The sequence below is a fragment of the Bos grunniens genome, chromosome 26 (assembly GCF_055505025.1).
Source record: "Bos grunniens cultivar Pamir isolate PY7600 chromosome 26, Bosgru_T2T1.0, whole genome shotgun sequence".
Lineage (NCBI taxonomy): Eukaryota > Metazoa > Chordata > Mammalia > Artiodactyla > Bovidae > Bos > Bos grunniens.
Window position 1 is genome coordinate 33,346,402 of NC_141190.1, and position 15,111 is coordinate 33,361,512.

Sequence of the window (15,111 nt, forward strand, 5' to 3'; positions counted from 1 at the left end):
ATGTGTGAGCTGGCCAGACTGACATGGAGACTTGTCCTCGCCAGCCTGGTGTGTTAAGGATCTTGACGGCGGAGGTGGCTCAGGTTCTAGCAGGCAGGTCACCCTGGTGTAGTTCCATGGAGGACGGCCCTCCCTCCCAAGATAAGTGGGCTCCTCTGAGTTGGGAACCTGCCTGGGGCTGTGTGGATGCCTGAAGAAGCAGGGTTGGGTTGCTATTATCTTCAGACGTGCTCCCCAGGGAGAATGACTGTCCAGGCATATTGCTGTTAATACATGGGAAAGTGCCTTCCAGATCACCCGCTCACTTAGAAATGTATAAAAGGAGCCAATACAAATGTCATTCGTGTTTGGAAGACCAGCAGTGGCATATGAGACGTTTTATTTGTGGTGAGTTGGTGGCTGCTCTTAGGTTGGTTTTTTGCCTTGATCTCTAGCTATCTCTTCTTATTTCTTGGTTTCCTTTTGGGGATGAAAAGAAATAAGGCACAGGGTCCTTCCCCTAGTACGTCATGGTAACGATGTAAGGATTGCCAGTGGGTCCGAGACCTTTCTGGTGTCTTAGATAAAAATGTGAAACCAGCGTTCTCAAGGTGACTTAATGAGTTCAGGTGTTAAATGCTGAGTGCTGACCCTGGCCCCTGAGCTAGAGTAACTACACTTTTGAGGCCCACAAGGCTACTAGGGTGCTGGCGGCCAGCCGTGTTTCACAGGGCACAGCCTGGTGTGAGATGGTGCTAAGAGGGGTTCCCAGGGAGCTGCAGGTCACCAGGCAGGGCTGGCTGCAGGTACACGGTCTGCCTCCTGGATCTCTCTGTTGTTTTTAAGTCTGTTTCTTTCTTTTTCTTTTGTTTGGTCACACCAAGTAGCATGTGGGGTCTTAGTTCCCTAATCAGGGATCGAACCTGCGCCCACCTGTAGTGGGACACGTGGAGCCTTAAGCACTGGAACATCGGGAAGGTCTCTCTCGCTGTCTTTCAAGCAGGTGTCTTTCCAGTCTAAAACCCTGACAACAGGCAGAGCTCCCGGGCTCCTCACCAGCTTGGGGTCTGCAGAGAAAGAACTGTTGTTGTCAGTGGGGGCGTGTCCATCCTGAAAACCTAGGTTTTGATGATGATCACGAGAGGGTTTGGATTTAAATGGGTCACAGGGTGTTCTGAATTCTTCCCTGTGGAGCTGCTTCCCAGTCCCATTTTTTATTCTCGCCAGCCTTTCCAACCTGTCGGCCTTGGTGTGAGTCACTTTGTCAGACGGCCACCCATCCCCGTGGCCTGGACGGCTCCCAGCAGGAGTTGCCGGCACGGCGTCCAGAAAACAGACCACACCCTGGGAATGACGATGTGTTGCAGCGTTTCTCCACTCTGGACCAGAGGCGCCGGGGTCTTGAAATGGGTCTGGGGTTTGGCCCCCTGGCCCCTGCACTGCTGTGCCCTCTTGTGCCCAGGGGTGATGAGCAAAGGAATGCTTATCCGTGGTGGTTTGAAGGCAGTTGGCTGGCCAACTAATCCTCCAAAGGGCCAAGAGGTTGTTGATGCCGCCCCTCTTCTTGCTTGAACACAAACATCCTCTGGGATCTCATAGATTCTAGAGTTAATTATGCAGAACCTTCTGGACTTATGAATTAGACTTGGACTCCATTTTTTAATTTGTACTTTGGATTCTTTCATTAAGGAGATCAGAGATAAAAATATTGTTTTGCTGACGGGCTACCAACAGACTCCTCTACTCTGAACAGGGAGTTGTTTGGGTTTTCTCGAGTGACTGGGATATCTATTATAGATCAGCAGATTACTGCAGCTCTGCCATTTTAAAGAGACTCGTACCTGCACCCGGGGCTTCCCTGGGAGATGCAGGTTCAGTCCCTGGGTTGAGAAGATCCCCTGGAGAAGGAAATGGCAACCCACTCCAGTGTTCTTGCCTGGAGAATCCCATAGACAGAAGGAGCCCGGTGGGCTCCAGTCCATGGAGTCACAGAAGAGTCAGACACAGCTTGGTGACTAAACAAGTACCTGCTCCCACGAGCGCCTTTAGACACATACCACTCCTGCTGGTGCTGTCATTTCATCCATTTGTAAATGACAGTGTTAAGGACACGTACAAGAGTTGCAGGGCACTGTGGGACCTTAGCACATAGTTGAAGGCTACACGCTGGTCACTGGGGAGGCTCAGGGGGATGTTTACCAGATCATCGTATTTTCCCGGGTTTCTAAAACTGATCGCTGTTGGAGGATTTGGATGAGAGCTGGCTGATTTTGTTGTGCAGGGATCTGGGTCCTTCTTCAAGCTAGGGCCTCTGTATCAGTCATTATACAGAAATGTTCAGGCTAGGGCCTCTGCATCAGCCTTCGTCATAGGGAAGTGTTCGGGCCAGTTACCTTTAGCTCCCTGGTTCCCAGCTGGGGTGATTTTGCTGCCCAGGAGGCATTTGGCAGAGTCTGGTGCATTTTTGGTTGTCACAACTGGGTGGGTGGGATGCCGCTTTCATTTAGTGGGTAGAGGCCAGAGATGCTGCTAAGGCAGGCACCTCTCCCCCCGACCCCCCGAAAGAACTATCAAAACGTCGGTAGTGCTGAGGTTGAGAAATCCTGCTTTAACACAAGTGTTTAATGAGCAACGGTCCCTCTGTTATTCCTTAAACTAAAAGACAGACCAAGGTAGAAGAAAGAATATCTTTAAAATGAATGACACCCCAACTTGCCAGTGTACGTTTTGTCGGTTTTTGGAGTTTTTTTGCCAATTACTTTATGGCTTAAAAAATCTTAGTGGTTTACTAGAGTATTTTTTTTTAAAGAAATGGTTAAAACTACACAAGCATGATGATTTAAATGCTAGTAGCTTCTCACACTTCCAAAAGCCAGTGATGCAGAGAAAAGCCCCTGTGAGCTGTGTTTTGTTTGCTGTGGTCCCGCAATGGATTTTGATGGTACCTGGTTATTGGGATAGATGATGTGAAGTCATTAGACTTGGATTTCTCAAAACCTACCAGTCTCCCACTCACCTAATGGACTGTACTTTTCCTTTTCTTTAAAATTAAGTATGAGACCCAACCAAGTCATCTTGCTTCTCCTGGAATACTAAAAGTTTTTTTTTTTTTTTTTTTTAGTATACCTCCAGCTTACCTTCTAGAATTTATATTTTGCTTTCTAAATCCTGTTCTTAAAAGGACCCATCTATTGACAGTACATCATAAATTTCCTGGCTCCTCCATGACATTTCTGGGGAAGTAAATGAAAGGTGTAAATTAAGAAAAGCAAGTGTTTGTGGTTCCTACTTTAACCTTCTGTTACGTTAAATGGCTTTGTTGAAGAGGGCTGTCATTGCTCCTGAAAACTTGGGAAAATCCACAGTGAGCTGTGCCATTAGTTGCCTTTGGGAGCACACGATGTTTGATGTGAAAATTATATGGCCACATCTAATTGGGTATATTTTCACCCTTCTAGATATCAACTCAAGAGGTGACTCCCCCCCTCCTTTTTTAGCTAAATGGTTTAATCTGAATTTCATGCTATTATGAATTGCATTCCAGTAATCCAAGTGCCATTTTTTCAGTGTCTTTTGTTTAACAGCGTAACTGCATGACCCAGCCCTATAAATTTCTAGACATCTGGCAAGAGCTGGATATTAATCCCTCCCTGATTTGGGGAGTGATAAGACCTAGGACTCCCCCAAAGTTCACACTCCTCCTTGCACCCTGTGGAGACCTAGGCAGCCAGTGAAGGAAAACAGAAGCTCTTTGGACCTCTGTTTCCTGTGAAATGGGAATAATAATTCTTACCCTGTGTTGCCCAGAGTTGAGTATTTGCTTCAAATAAAATGTGCTCAGAAGGCAGTTAGCGATAAGATACTGGTAGTTAGGCCAATTGGAACTTCAGAATTTAAAACTATACAGTTCACCCTTTTAAAGTGTGCACTTTACTGATTTTTAGTATGTTTATAGGATTTTGCAACCATCACCACAGTCAAGTTGAGAACATTTCATCACCTTCAGAAGAAACTCTGTCCCCATTAGTTGTCACTCCCCACTTCCTCCAACTCACCCCCCATCCACCAGCTACTCTCTGTCGCTGTGGATTTGTCTCTTCCAGATATTTTGCATGTGTAGAATCATGTATGTGGTCCCTGGTGACTGGCTTCTTTCACTTAGCATGGTCTTCTCAAGATTCATCCATGTTACACATGTGTGTGTATGGCTGAGCCCCTTCCCTGTTCACCCAAAACTAGCACAACATTGTTAATTGGCTTTACCCCAGTACAAAGTAAAATGTTTAAAGTTTGGGGAAAAAAAGATCATCCATATTGTGGCATCTGTTTCTATTTCATTACTTTTTAATAGCCAAATAATATTCCATTGTGTTGGTAGATCACATTTTACTGATCCATGTATCAGTTGATGGTAAGCTTCAGAATTTTAAAAACATTGCATGCGCGCGTGCTAAGTTGTTTCAGTCGAGTCCGACTCTTTGCGACCTTATGGATCGTAGCCTCCCAGGCTCCTCTGTCCATGGGATTTCCCTGGCAAGAATACTGAAGTGGGTTACCATGCCCTCCTCCAGGGGACCTTCTCGAACCAGGGATTCCAGCCCTCATCTCTTACCTCTCCTGCACTGGCAGGTGGGTTCTTTACCACCAGCACCGCCACCTGGGTGTACTGTCTCTGTTGTCTTCTGTATACACACCCACGCACACGCACACACACCCACAATTAGGACTTACTGTTTCCTCTCTCAAGGTTCTCTTTAACCGGATTTTTACTGATGTTTATATTCAGGATATAACATGGGGTAGAAGGATAGTGCATGACTTGAGTAGCATGGGATAATTTACCTCAGATCCCTTATCCTATGACTCCAGCTCTCTCCCTTTCAAGCTGAGAAACTCCAAATACCGTAATTCTGAGAGATTCATCACCCCAGTCCAGGCAGGACCACACCGTGCTTGTCCCAGGTGCATGCCCAGTGACAGCAGTTACGGCCCCTCAAGTTACGCGATTAGCAATAGTGTTATTCCTTCCGAGGAGGACAGCTAGGAGGCGAGTGTGATTTTGGAACCAGAGATGTTAGCGAATGAAGCTGGCAAGCCTTTCCCCAAATTCTCAAGTACCTTCTCGTTCTAAATGAGATGGTGTCACGGGTTGGTTCTACCTGTGGGTGTCTGTTGTTTTTGACTATTTATAACCTTATGGCCCTGCAGTGTGATTCCTGCTTTTTCATAATGTTTGGGGAGGTTTTTTTTTTTTTTCAAGTTATTTCAATTTAGTAAGTTTTTATGTCATTAGTATAGCGCATTTCAACCAAAATGGTTGTTTTTCATAAACACTGAGCAGATTTAAATAATGTTTTCTCATAAATTAGTCCTCATTTCCACAGTTCTTCAGTTATTACACCATGAAGACCCTCTGGAGTTTGATGTTGTCAGGAAACATATTAGCAGAAAATAGTATGTTATTATCTAATGCTAATAATCGGTTAGCAGAAATGAGAAGAGAAGACATTTAATTGGGGCTCCTGCGGCTAACAAGATGTGAACTATAAAAACATTTCCAGGAGAAATTCCAGGATTCTTCTAGAAACCTGTTATTTGCATTTGAAAACATTTGGTCCTATTGATATGGGGGGAGGGTGTTGATCAACACTGCTTTCTTTTTTTGGGGCAAAGCACTCTAAATTTCCTGAGTGGTAACTGGATCCCCAGGCACAGCTGATCTCTGTGTTGTCTTGAAAATCTCTCAGCTCCTTTTTGGGGTGCTTTTCTCTATCTTTTTTAGGGAGTATGTTGGTTTGTAAAGAGAGGATTACCAAGTACACACTGCCAGTCCCAGTCCGACTCTCTCCCCTTGCTGGTCCCTTGATTCTGCACGGTACTGTCTATGGCCCCCAGGGGCAAAGTATGGACCCACACCCCTTCCCAGAGGCTCTTCTGGGAGAAGGAACTACCCTTTACCAAAATCTCATCAATAGCCTGTTATTACATTTATTTGTTAACTAGATGCGCAAAGCTTCCTTCAGCCGTTCTGGACCTGAGCCTCTGCCTCCATTTCTTCCATAGCGATCTACGCCTGCACCTGTGAATCAGGTCCTTTTCTCCCAAAGTATCTGATGAGCATGGTTTTCCATGAGCTTGCTGACATTTTACTTGTCTGGAGAGATTACACTGTTAATCTCTCAATTCCCTATGCAAATGATGGAGATGGAGGTTGCACAGAGAAGCTTCGGTTTTCCATCTGCTGAGGTCACCACGGAACCTCATCACTGTCTGAGGAAACAGACCGGAAAGATACACTGGTGTTCTGCTAGTGCATGGGTGTCCAAGGAATTAGTTTGGCTATAGAAAGGACTTCATTTAGTGTTCCAGCGATGTCTGTTAGAACTTCATTTACTTTTTTTTTTTTTTTTTTCATTAACTCCTCAAGTTTATGTGTAAAATGTGTAAATACATTTGTCTTCTTTGTAGTGACAATATGGTAACATAGACAACTCTGAAATACAACAAATCATCATGTTACACTCTAACTAGTAAATATTTTCGTTCACTCTGAATATTTTCCACCTTTTGTTCACATATATACATGTTTTTACACAATTGCTCTCAGGGTAATTACAATTTTCCAGTCAGTTCTTTGCATTTCTTTTTTTTTTTTTTTTCTTTTTTTTAATTTCAGATATACACATGCTCCCCATCCTGAACCCTCCGCCCTCCCCCCTCCCCATACCATCCCCCTGGGCCTTCCCAGCGCACCAGCCCCAAGCATCCAGCATTGTGCACTGAACCTGGACTGGCATCTCGTTTCATACATGACATTTCACATGTTTCAATGCCATTCTCCCAAATCTTCCCACCCTCTCCCACAGAGTCCATAAGACTGTTCTATACATCAGTGTCTCTTTTGCTGTCTCGTATACAGGGTTATCGTTACCATCTTTCTAAATTCCATATATATGCGTTAGTATACTGTATTTATGTTTTTCCTTCTGGCTTACTTCACTCTGTATAATAGGCTCCAGTTTCATCCACCTCATTAGAACTGATTCAAATGTATTCTTTTTAATGGCTGAGTAATACTCCATTGTGTATATGTACCACAGCTTCCTCATCCATTCATCTGCTGATGGACATCTAGGTTGCTTCCATGTCCTGGCTATTATAAACAGTGCTGCAATGAACATTGGGGTACACGTGTCTCTTTCCCTTCTGGTTTCCTCAGTGTGTATACTTTTTTCATGCCTTGGCTAATTTTCCATTATTAAGGTTGGCTGTTGTACATTATTACCATCCCAGAAAGCCTTGACTTCACTTTCTGGGCTACTTTAGTGTTGATATCAGCTAAAAAATAAAAGCATCTCCTTTATTCAAAATTACTCAAGTAACTCTTTTTTTTTTAAACTTTATCCCAAGCTCTTCAAAAACTATTTTAGGTGATTTTCCTTCATTTGTTTCTACCATAATAAGAAAGTGGGTTTCTTTTTCATCTTCTCAATATTTGTTATTGAGAAGTATTTTTCCCCTCAGAAAACAAAAGTTGGCAAAGTTTTCTTTAAACCAGTAAACAGCATTCAAAATGATGCAACAAATTCCCTTTTATTATACCCTATTGCTGAAGTATTTTCCCTTGGCCATGTAGATCTTTTATCTGGTAAAAGAAAGTTTCTTCCCCTGGATGTAACTGTTTTTAGTAAATATTGCCTCAGTGCCATGTGCAGAAATCCAGGCATGTAGGATTTGTACTCGGAGTGATGGGAGGAATTAACGCTCCCCCCAACCACCCCCACCCGAGTTCTTCTCACCCTGCAGATTTGGAGCACATTGGAGTGGGCAGGGCCCTTACCAGTCATTCAGTAGCCAGCACCCTCACATGACTTGACATACTAAGCCCCAGAAGTACACGGCACACAGCTAGCTGGTGGAAAGTGGCGGTGAAAATAGGGCCCCACATCTGTCTGTTTGCTGAGATCGAGGATAAGATGAACTGTGCTTTGTAAAAGGCTAGTCTAAGAAGGGACTTAACATTGGCTCCTTTTGTGTTCATTCTGTTTGGCTCCTAGTCTCTTTCTCACTAAGATGAGGTCCTTGAGGGCTAAGGCAGACTTCATTCCTACATCCCTTGAGTGTAGGGGTGATGGTTACATTTCACCTGATGCCAGCTCTGAACAGGGTGGCCCAGTGATACTGACCGGGAAGTGACAAGTGGTATTGACAAGGAGGAGTTGCTCTATGCGAGCTGGGAACTTGCCGTTCCTGACTGCAGGCCATTGTTACCCACACTGGAGGATACCCACTTACCTCTGCACGCCCATAGGTGGGCAGTCTCTACACACACACCACACAGACTCTCACACCTTATCACTCACATGCTCATATTTTAGAAAAATAAATCAGGAAAAGTAGTGTCATATACATTTGCCGTGTCTGTGATGGCATGCTACTTTGGGAAAAAACTGGACTCACCTTTAAAGATAAAAATGGTAGCTTTCCCAGGGCCATTACAGTTTTTTTGTATCTTGTTTGACAAGACCTTTCAAATGTGATTAGTTCACACCAAACTTACCTTACTTTCAGAAGTGACAGTAATTGATAGAGCATAAAGATCTGAACCCTCTGAGTTTATGTGTATGTGTGGTTGGTTGGATGGATGGATGGCTGCTGTTGCTTAATTGTTTTTTGTGTCCTTGTTTATATGCACATGTGCATGTGTATGTAAATGACAAAGAGATAAGAGGATTTCACCCTCTTGCCAGTTTTTTTTTTAATTATCATTTTATTAGTTGGCTTCTTTAGTGGAATGGTTCTTCCCACGTCCTTCTCTCAAATGGATGTTTTTCCTTCCAGAGATGCTGCTGTTTCAAAATAAAACTCTTCCATGTTGTGCATAGAACCCTGACCTCCTAGTTTTTAAAAAACCTGGGTTTTTGGTTTGTTCTTTTCTAGCTGTATAGTCCTGGGGAGGTCCCTTTATGCCTAGACTTAGGGATTAAAAAAAAAAACAAACAAAGAATTCAATTACATGATTTCTAAGACCCATTCCATTTTGCAATTCTGATTCCTTTGCTGCTGCTGCTAAGTCACTTCAGTCGTGTCCGACTCTATGCGACCCCATAGACGGCAGCCCACCAGACTCCCCCGTCCCTGGGATTCTCCAGGCAAGAACACTGGAGTGGGTTGCCATTTCCTTCTCCAATGCATGAAAGTGAAAAGTGAAAGGGAAGTCGCTCAGTTGTGTCCGACCCTCAGCGACCCCATGGACTGCAGCCTTCCAGGCTCCTCCATCCATGGGATTTTCCAGGCAAGAGTACTGGAGTGGGGTGCCATTGCCTTCGCTGCTGATTCCTTTGAGAGACCCATAAATAATCCTTTCCCTCTTACTTGGGGGCAGAAAACATATAAAAAACATAACCCAAATGTATTAGGGTTCTCCAGAGAAATGGAACCAATAGGAGATAGATGGATATAGAAAGAGACTTATTGTAAGTAATGAATTGACTTATGCAATTATGAAGACCAAGAAGTGCCTAGATCTGCACTCAATAAGCTGGAGGCCCAGGGAAGTTTATAATTTAGCTCTAGTCTGAGTCTGGAGGCCTTAGAACCAAGAGAGCTGGTAATGTAGTTCTGGTCCAAAGGCTGGCAGACTTGAGACCTGGAAGGAGTCTGTGTTTTAGCTCAAGTCCAAAGGCAGAAAGAAAAACTCCCACGTCTCAACTTGAAGGTAGTCAAACAGGAGGAGTTTTCCGTATTTGGTTAGGATCAGCCTTTCTTCAATTCAGGCCTTCAACTGATTGGACACGGCCTACTCACATTAAGGAGGGCAATCAGTTTTATTCATTCTACCAATTTAAACTCATCCAAAACACAGAGACACTCAGAATGTTTGACCAAATATCTGGTCACCTCGTTGCCCAGACAAGTTGACCCATAAAAATTAATGATCACACCAAAGTTTACTGAAACAAAATTGGAAGCTTTTGCTTTTTTCTTCCTGTCTAAGCAGTGGGTGTAGAATTCTCCCAGTAGCCAACAACTGTTGACCAAATTTGGTGTGAGTAACACATTTCATACAAAATCTTTATGTCTGGAGGCTTTAGTATTTTTAGGGGTTTTGGTTTTTAAATGCTTTTCAGCTCCTTCTATACTCTCTTTTGTGTTTATTTTTCCTGGCAGAGCAATTTGTACTTTCTGTCTCGTTGGTTTCCATTCTGTTACATTAACATTTGAATGTTGCCCAGCCACCTGCTGAAGGTGGCTTTAAGCTCATAAAGAAACAAAATAGTAGAGTACACAGCTATTGCTCCAACTTTTAGTGGTGCACCTTGATTCTGCTCCATGTGGTCATGTCCAGAACTGGTCAACTCACCATGTCCTCAGGGGCCACATCATCAGGGAAGATGAAACCCACCACCTGCTTTGCCTGCCATCTGTCTTGACATGTCACAGCCTCAACTTTGGAGACCACATCTTAATAAAGTCGGTCAGTGAAGCCAGTGGCTTCGGAGGCACTAAAGGAGGAGGGCCGAGTGGTAATTCTAGCAGGCGTGTGGTTTTTGCAAGGTCCCCACTCCCCTGTCCAAAGACTAGCCACACGCCGCATTCATTCTTATTATGAAAAGTACTGGACACTTACTCCCAATATATTGCCTTGTAATAATCCCCTCATCATGCCCTGGATCATGAAACTCCAGAGGCCTTCATTGACTTTTCCTGGAACATCTCCAAGTTTTTCCACATTACTGCTTGCTTTGTGGATGGATGATTATTGAGGTCAGTCTGACAAAGGCGACTAGGTTTCTCTGGTCAGGATGCCCTTCTTCTTCCTCAAACCTAGCCCAAATTGGCCCAAGGAAAATGAGTGTATTGACCCATACTTGAAAAGTTTATAGGAAACATATGTCAGGCATGGCTGGATCCAGGGTCACATATTCCAGGACACCATTTCCTTCCAGCCCTCGGATCTGCTTTCCTCCTGGTTGAGTCCATTGCATGGGGGCAGGTTCGAGTCCAGGGAGACCTTATCTCCCTGCACGATTCTGAACCAGTGTCTGTGGTCAGGGGGCGTCATGGGCTGAGTGCATTTGAACTGAGTAAACTTGCCCACTTGGAGCTGGGGGCTAGAGTCCACTCTACCCAAACTGTTACGGGTCAAGAGTCAGGGGATACCTCCTAAATAATTCAGGCTACTGTTACCAGAAAAAGTTTGAATGGATGCTGAGCGGAAAACTTGGCAGAGGTTTGCTTCATCATCTTTAGGATTTGTTAAAGAGTCTTGTATTTGTTAGCGGAAGGCTCATTTAGAGTTCTCTCATGGTACAAAATGACTTGGTATTTGTATGCACACTTAGATCTATTTATAAGAAATCCTATACCCCCCAAACTTGAAGTGGCTTGTAAGACTTCATATTATGTAAAAAGATTGGAAGTGAATAATGAAGGAAATTAGAATAAAGAGGAAAGCAAGATAGACCTGTAAGATAAGATGGGGGTAAGGTTAATCTCACAAATTTCAAAGCTGGAAGATCCTACGAGATTGGTAGACGTGACCTGTAAATTTGGCTCTGAGGTTCCCAGGAAGAGTATTAGATCCTATACAAAGGGGGAGAGAGAGAGAAAATGTGTGCATGCACATGTGTGCATGCGCCCACATACCCATGAGTATAACAGACTTGTGTGCAAGCCCCTATGGGAGTGGAGACCCTAAGAGGCCATGGGAAGACAATATGGTCTGGGGTATCCTTAGATTCAATTCTTTTCCAAACTCCTGGGATGCTTGCCCTCAGGAATCTTACATCTTTGCTCTCAGCATTGTATTAGGAAGCAAAGCAAGCAGACCAGGATTGAAACCCCCATACTGCTGGGTTCCTTTCAGGAACAAGTGAAGGGCTAAACCATGTTCCCTTTGGTGGGAGGCAGTAAGATGAGTCACTGCTGTGACGGGGGCAGAATAGGATGACCTCAGTTGTAAAACTGGGCTAATCTGGAAAATGGACTCATGCCTGCCCCATGACTCACATTCCTGTTTACAAACGAGCCCCGTGGAGAAGTGCAGAGAGGGAGACTCTGCTTCCTGGATGGAGACCAGAGACGTCCAGGGCTGGGCACCCGTGCTTCCTCTGGGGCTTGGGCTGCGCTTCCTGGGGGCAGACCTTGGGCTCCCCGCAATGGTGACTTTCAGTGTCCAGCCGCAGGGACAGTTGCAACTCACGAGGGCAATGGAGAGGCACCAGTTTGCAGGTGATGTGGCTCCTTCTCATTTTGGGTCTTCACATGCTTTGGGCTGGGTTAATCCACCTGGAGAAACCACCCTCTCCCCGCTCCCCCCCACCCCCACCATCAGAGGACCCAGTTATCTGAGAACCATTTAAATTATTCCAGAAATGTGGCTGCTGTTTCATAGATTTGTCCATTATTTCCATTGCTTTTCTAACTCCTAGTCTTCAGTGCCCACCATGCTCATTCTGCTATTTAGTGGATATCAGAACATAATATATTGGGTATTGTGCCCAATCTCATATTCTTAATCTTGAATTCTGTTTTTTGTCAGGGGGGAATTAAAAAGGGTGAAAAAATTTGTTCATGGGGATTTTCCTTCACATCAGATCAGATCAGATCAGATCAGTCGCTCAGTCGTGTCTTGACTCTTTTGCGACCCCATGAATCGCAGCACGCCAGGCCTCCCTGTCCATCACCAACTCCTGGAGTTCACCCAGACTCACGTCCGTCGAGTCAGTGATGCCATCCAGCCCATCTCATCCTCTGTCGTCCCCTTCTCCTCTTGCCCCCAATCCCTCCCAGCATCAGAGTCTTTTCCAGTGAGTCAACTCTTCTCATGAGGTGGCCAAAGTACTGGAGTTTCAGCATTAGCATCATTCCTTCCAAAGAAATCCCAGGGCTGATCTCCTTCAGAATGGACTGGTTGGATCTCCTTGAAGTCCAAGGAACTCTCAAGAGTCTTCTCCAACACCACAGTTCAAAAGCATCAGTTCTTCAGCGCTCAGCCTTCTTCACAGTCCAACTCTCACATCCATTCATGACCACAGGAAAAACCATAGCCTTGACTAGACGAACCTTTGTTGGCAAAGTAATGTCTGCTTTTGAATATGCTATCTAGGTTGGTCATAACTTTCCTTCTAAGGAGTAAGCGTCTTTTAATTTCATGGCTGCAGTCACCATCTGCAGTGATTTTGGAGCCCAGAAAAATAAAGTCTGACACTGTTTCCATTGTTTCCCCGTCTATTTCCCATGAAGTGATAGAACTTTTTAACAACTAGGGTAGAGAAGACATAATTCTTTATCATGAACACAAAAGTCATAGGTCTTTTTTTTTTTTTTTAACAAAAATTAGAATGATATTTCCTTGTTGTGAAATAGCTGTTCTTGAACCCCAGGTCACTCTTAACACCGATCAATTCTTTACCCTGTTTTTAGAGCAATAGTCAACATCTGGAGAGGAAGATGTATTTACGTAACAACAGTATGAGTTGAGTGAGACCTGGTTCCGGTCCCCCTTCCCCCACCGTCTACTAGCTGTGTGACCTTGGGCATGCTCCTTAACGTCTCTGAGTCAGTTTCTTCCTCTGTAAAATGGGCACAACAGGACCCACCTCACAGGGTAGTCATGAGGAATAGTGGAATGACACAAACGTTCCTGTCTAGAACCCTAAACAGAGAAGCAGCGCTCATCACAGGCCTCTGGCTGAGTTGAAATGCAGTAGAGCACTGACTTCCTGAGCACTCAGGGCTGGTGCTACCAGATCCTTGAAGGGGTCCAGAGACGCTGGTATAGTTGCAGCTCTCAGAAAGGTTGCAGCCTAGCAGAGGGAATTGTATTGAGACAGCTCCCCAAATAGCACTGGCATGGAACCCTGTGCAACTGCTTTTTTGTAGGGTAGAAATACTGGCTCGGCCCAAATGTTCATTTGGAGTTTTCTTTAGAACCCAGATGAACTTTTGGGCCAACCCAATAGCAGCAATATTACATGGTTTAAATTAATGGATGATTCGGTAAGGTAAGTTGAGAGAGAGGGAAAATGCTAGCCAGCAGGCTTCTCAGAAGAAGGAGTGATGGTCAGGGTTGGGAGAGTGGGAAGGGATGCCCCAGAAAGGCTGCCTGGAGGAGGCTGTGTTGAAGATGTCTCTGGCAGGGTCCCCAAGCTGGCCGGCAAGGACACGGGAGAGTTCCGGGTTCGAGCGGGGAATCCCGGTCCTCCGCCTCCTGGAGTTTGTAGAGAAGTGGGGTTAGCGCAGGACGTCAAACTGGGGGCCGTGAATGCCTTGCTGACTGCGCACACCTCCCTCCCGAGCCTCACTCTGTTCCCCTTTCTTCCTGGCAGCAGTGCCCCCTCCCTTGCTGCACTCAGGGACATGACTGTCAGCACTTCTACCCCCCCTCAGACTTCACTGTCAGCACTCAAGTCTTCAGGGACATGAAAAGGAGCCACTCCTTACAAAAGGTTGGGGAGCCCTGGTGTTTGGAGGTAGGTCTCGGAGCAGAATGACGGTATGAGATGAGCGGGCTCTGGACGGAAGCCACCCATGCACATGGTTTCCTTCTCCCTAGGGCATCCTCCGTGGTCCCTGAGTCCTGTCACATCACCGTTACATTGGGTGCCATGATGCCGGGGTGTCCTGACCACGGATAGGTTTATCATAGCCGTAACAGTGCCAGTTTACAAGGACGAGGGGAAGGGAGACACTCCCGCGAACCCAAGGTGTTGGGCTCCCAGTTGAAGCCACATGGTCTAGCATCATGCATGGCTTCCATAAGAATGATGAACAAGGTCATCCCGTTAAACTTGACTGTGGAAACGATTTCTTGGACTCTTCAGAGCTTCCAGTGGAAGAGAAGATATCACCAGAACTTGGCCTTTGTTCTTCATTCTTTAGAACTTATAGATTTTCTTTTCACATTCCGGGTGCTGGGCTCTGCTCACCCTTTCTGCAGTGGTGCCTCCACAGTCAAGTTTAACGGGATGACCTTGTTACTCTTCAAATCCGTAGTCCCAAAGAATAAAGAACATCTAGAACATGTTTTCATCCTCAGAAGAGCAAAAGTCAACGCAGATAAAAACTGTAAAGTTAACTCTTTAAACTTAAACAGTGCATGATTTAGTAACTCATGCTAGCTTTTGA

The 15,111-nt window shown here is 45.0% G+C and overlaps 1 protein-coding gene across 50 annotated transcripts in view; it reads left to right on the forward strand.

Moving 5' to 3' along the window:
- TCF7L2 (transcription factor 7 like 2) overlaps positions 1–15,111 on the forward strand; it is a 202,300-nt gene that overhangs the window by 113,217 nt on the left and 73,972 nt on the right. For 13 of the 50 annotated variants that reach the window (XM_086377122.1, XM_086377124.1, XM_086377126.1 and 10 more), the window contains one exon: positions 14,313–14,456. The exons of 31 other annotated variants lie outside the window; for them this stretch is intronic. In XM_086377122.1, coding sequence (XP_086233248.1) covers positions 14,313–14,456 — 144 coding nt within the window. The remainder of the gene's footprint in view (positions 1–14,312; positions 14,457–15,111) is intronic. 6 more of the 50 variants (XM_086377123.1, XM_086377125.1, XM_086377127.1 and 3 more) reach the window with 1 other exon arrangement.